Below are 4,587 nucleotides of genomic sequence, written 5' to 3' on the forward strand. Positions count from 1 at the left end.
ACTTGTATAGAGGGTCCTTCGGACAGATGTTCGCAAGTGATGTGTGTATTTATGGAGAATTTCAGTATCACTTATGGGGGATTTTAGAAACCATATCTTTTTTTCTGTTTAGCTCTATGAATTTTTCCGCTAGCTATGTAACTGAAAAGTTCTGTCCGAAGTGTATTAAGTAATATTACCCTACTAATCTTCCATTATCACTTAGAATATGCTTCATTTCCATTCTTTTTAAAAACACATTAAGAACTTTATTGTTAAGTATCATACATGTCCAAATTTACATCAATTTGATACATCTCTGCTCATTTTGCAGAACACAATCATTACACAATTTCCTTAAACCTCAAGGGCCACTGTTTTAGATCTTTCCCTGCTCGTCCCCCTCCCCACTTCTCTCTGTGATGCATCCTGTGCAGTCTGCTCTGCCTGAGGACAGACCCCAGCCCAGCCCAGGGACCAGGGAGCCCCTTCCAGCGGGGCTGGCCCTGCAGGGGAGGGCAGGGTATTTTCTCTTTTGGTCTCGGACTGAGCTCATGCTGGGCCAACCACTGAGCACCCATGTTGGGCCCCAAACACCCTCTCTCTTTTATAAGCCTGCCTACTGTTCTTTGTTTTCTCTTTGTCCCATTTTCACCCCAAATCTGAGTGGATGACTGTAGATACTCTAAGGAAAATGAACTCCAGTTAAGTTTCATGGAGTACTCCAGAACCTAGATTTGGTAGTGGATTATTATTTTTTAATGAAAGTAGGGAGAAGAAGTTGGGGAAAATTCCCCGGACAGAAAGGGGCTGAAACAGTAGGATTTCATGCTCTGTGTTTTCCGCATCAACTAAGCCTGGCCAGTACTGTATGCAGCGGACAGGCACTGCTCACTCCTCCCAACAGCCACTGGGGTTTGAAAGCAACGTCATTTCCATTCTTTTCGATCTTTCATACCCAATCAAATGATAATTAGCAAAAATGTTTAGACACATAGTTTCTTACTGAAAGGAAAGCAGCAAATCGTTTGTAATATTGATAACTTTCATTAGTTTGTTTCGTGAGTTTACAACTTTGCTGGGTTTTTACAGCGGGACATAACTATAATAACACCTACTGAGTGTCGTGTCGGGTTGCAGTGAATAACAGTTTCTATCTCCAAGTCAAGGCAGATGTTAAATAGAGAATTTGTATTACCATGGTATCCTGTCTTTAAAATCACAACGAAAAGAGCATCCTACCTTCCTGCCATCTCCAAATGGTAACGGTGTGTTCTGGGTCCAGCCCCACAGACAGCAGCAGCTTGCCAGTAGCGCTGAAGCTGACTGAGCATACTCCCTTCGAATGGTCGCATCTTAACACAGATAAAGTCTGCTTGTTTATTGCATCCCAGATGTGGATAGAAGGAGCGGTAGCTAAATGAAGATAAAATCCAGAAGTTGAAATACATCTATTGCAAATGTTTCCATGTATAAAGCTGATGCATACTCATCTCTGAAGCATGGAAAAATACGTACCAAAGAAAAGACTGTATACTTAATAAAAAAAGATAACTCAAAACTAAGACTGAATTTTTAAAAAAGGAAAGAGGAAGGAAAGGGAAAAAATACTTTAGTCTATAGTCCAAATACCACTTTTGAGAAAATACCATTTAGACAAGCAAATTAAGCAATCACAACTTTAAACAACTCCTCAAAAATAATGTTTTAGATACATGTTAAATCTTTATATAATTACATGGAGAAAAAGATAAATATTACATGATTAAATACCAGGGTATATTCGGTACTTATTTATCTGAAGGACAGATGAAAAGCAAACACAAACTGGGAAAAGTAATAGGTAGGAAACCACTTGAAGTGATAGATCTCAGATGAAATTTTTAACCATATGGACAGATACCCGGTAAAATGCTAAGTTCATATCACTTCATATTTTTTAAAACAAGATTTCGTGAGATAAATAATCTGCTATTCTATTTTTAAAATTATATTTGTTGTTGTTCATCTTGTGTAGCCCATTTCTACTGCTTAAAAATTTTCCCCCAGTTTTCTATATTTTCTACATTAAAAAATCATAGCTTTGTGTGGTCCTTTTTTCATGAGCTATACCCTTTTAAAGTGAATAGATAATTCAGCAGATAATTCAGTCTCAGAACATAAGTACTTTTAGTAAAATAAATATTAATGTGAATTTGCTTCAAATAAATCTAAAATTATTGTATTGCAAAAATAAAGCAATATTAAATAGGATAAGCTGCCTTAAAATCATTTGATGTAGAAAGAAATTCTGGTCTATAAAGAAATATGATAAATTTAGACTACATTGTTCACCAACTATAACTTATAATATACAACGATAAATTTGATAGTTCTTCAAAGTCATTACAAATTATTAAACCAAGGATTTAAATTTGAGTATTAAGTAAAAATTGTTCAAAGATTTATGCAACTTTATGTAAAAAAAATTAGAATTATATGGAAAGACAAAAATTTATCATATAAGGTATTTATGTGTGAAAAATTGACAATAATTTAAGTACTAGACTAAAATTTGAATGTTCTCCATTCAATAAAAGTCAAAGGATATGAGGGACTATAACTTAATCTCAATAAAGAATGTTAGGTGGTTTACATTTAAAATGTAAATATACACTGGTACATTACTATAACTTTTTGCCAGTCATAAACATTATATAGGTGTTCTATAATATAGAAACATTTTTATGTTTAAAAAAAGCACCATGAGGTAATCCATATACTATATTTGCCTAAATGTGATACAGTAGTTAATGAATTTCAAGAAACATGTTATTTTTGTCTCCAAATTTAATGTCATAAATTACAAAGAGTTCCATTTATCTAAAATTTAAATAGCACGTAATCTTAAGTAAATTGAATTACTTAGCTTTTCAAACTTTTTCTAAAAAATGAGATAAGAAGCTTATATCAGCAATTTACATTTTAAAACATACAGGTACGACTACCGTAAGATTGCTACATAGACATTTAGACTGTTCTAAACTTAGATCGATGACAGTGGTAAAGATTTAAATTACTGGACGTTCTCAAGGTCTGACTTACCAAAGAAAAATTAAATTATGTTCATTAAGTATATTTTATTTTCTCCTATAGTCATCCCTTGGTTTCTGGATTTCTGTGAGGGATTGGTTCCAGGACCCCAGGATACTCAACTCCTGGGATATCCAAGTCCCTTATGTAAATCGGTACAGTATTTGCACATGCCTTATATTTACATACAGGCTATAGCAGGGCAGGCTTCACATCACTTCGTTCACATGGATTCAGTGCCGTGCTCAGCACGTGGCAAATTCATTCTGTGGTTTTTGGAATTTTCTGAGACTTCTCCCCTCAAATATTTTTGAGCCATGATTGGCTGAATCCATGGATGTGGTACCCACAGTTCCTGAGGGCTGACTGTAATCTGAAAATGGTCACTCATTATGCTACAGCAGCAGGTACTTCCCTTACTTCTCCCCTTCCCGTCGGCCACCAGATATGAGTGTCTGTCATGGGCCAGGCATGCTACCAAGAACATATACTTTCTAATCCCTCTTCTAGGCAGGTATGTTTTCTCATGAACATAGGCCCCGAGAAGTTAAGCGACTTGCCCTAGGTCACATACGACTCAGAGCTTGCAGAGCCAGCAGAGATGTGCTGTCTTTAGCACCCAGGTTCTCATCTTGCTCATTGCATCACGTCAAGCTGTCTCTGGAAAATCGATCCCACCAACTTTTCATAACCATTCTTGACTCTTAGTCTCTAACGCAGAAATACCTCTTTAAATTACTAATTGGATCTCATCTCCTAAGAAAGTTTTAAAGGACATTCTTTCTCCATCCCTGTGGGATGGAGAATAAGTGCTATACTGTAAAACAAAATTTTAATTGGGCCATTAAGTGTGCCAATTGTTATTCTGCCCTTTACTCTCTGTAGCGGACAACTCTTTGCTGTACAGTCAGCATCCGTTCCCTCCTTCCTGGTTAATAAAGCTCTGATTTCATTCAGGAACCCTCTCCTGCCTCCTGTAGCACAAGTAATTCAGGGGAAAGGCATGGCGTGCTCAACTGATTAGTCTAAGCCCCTTCCCCTGCATCCTTAACTCCCGACCCCTCCCATCCCCGCCCTCTGCCTCTGACATCAGTGCTTCAGCTCAGTAACCCAGAACGAGGTCTCCTCTGGTACCCGCCTAGGAAGCATGTAACTCCAGCTGCTACTGGCAGCCTTTTTATGACCACGAATACAACCAGTCTTACGGGTGAAGTCGCTGCTGTGGGTGACAGTAGAAGAGGTGGAAAAAGGAAGTACATGGTGAGTTCCTGAATCGGCAACTCCTAAGTCCACCCTCCCGCTTCATTGTGTATGCAAATAAATTTTCTTATTTTCTGTCATAGAGGGCACACAGAAAACCACTAGTCATTTAATGAACAACTGCCCATTGTGACAAATAGTAACTAACGCCAGAGAAAGAACTCTCTGTTCTTGATTTGTCTTCAGGGTCAAAAATGTCAAATTCTTAGCTCCTAATACAGAGAGTCAGGTGGGCTGAAGAAGTTTGTCAGAGACAAAAAAAGTTGTTCTCTTAGT

General features: G+C 37.5%; 1 protein-coding gene across 1 annotated transcript in view; it reads right to left on the bottom strand.

Annotated features, from left to right (window-relative positions):
* The window catches only part of EML5 (echinoderm microtubule associated protein like 5), a 129,950-nt gene that overhangs the window by 9,977 nt on the left and 115,386 nt on the right, over window positions 1-4,587 (bottom strand). The window contains exons 34-35 of the mRNA XM_023528865.1: window positions 1,222-1,395; window positions 603-664 (exon numbers count right to left, since the gene is read on the bottom strand). Coding sequence (XP_023384633.1) covers window positions 603-664; window positions 1,222-1,395 — 236 coding nt within the window. The remainder of the gene's footprint in view (window positions 1-602; window positions 665-1,221; window positions 1,396-4,587) is intronic.

The sequence above is a fragment of the Pteropus vampyrus genome, unplaced genomic scaffold, assembly GCF_000151845.1.
Source record: "Pteropus vampyrus isolate Shadow unplaced genomic scaffold, Pvam_2.0 Scaffold32, whole genome shotgun sequence".
Taxonomy (NCBI): Eukaryota; Metazoa; Chordata; class Mammalia; order Chiroptera; family Pteropodidae; genus Pteropus; species Pteropus vampyrus.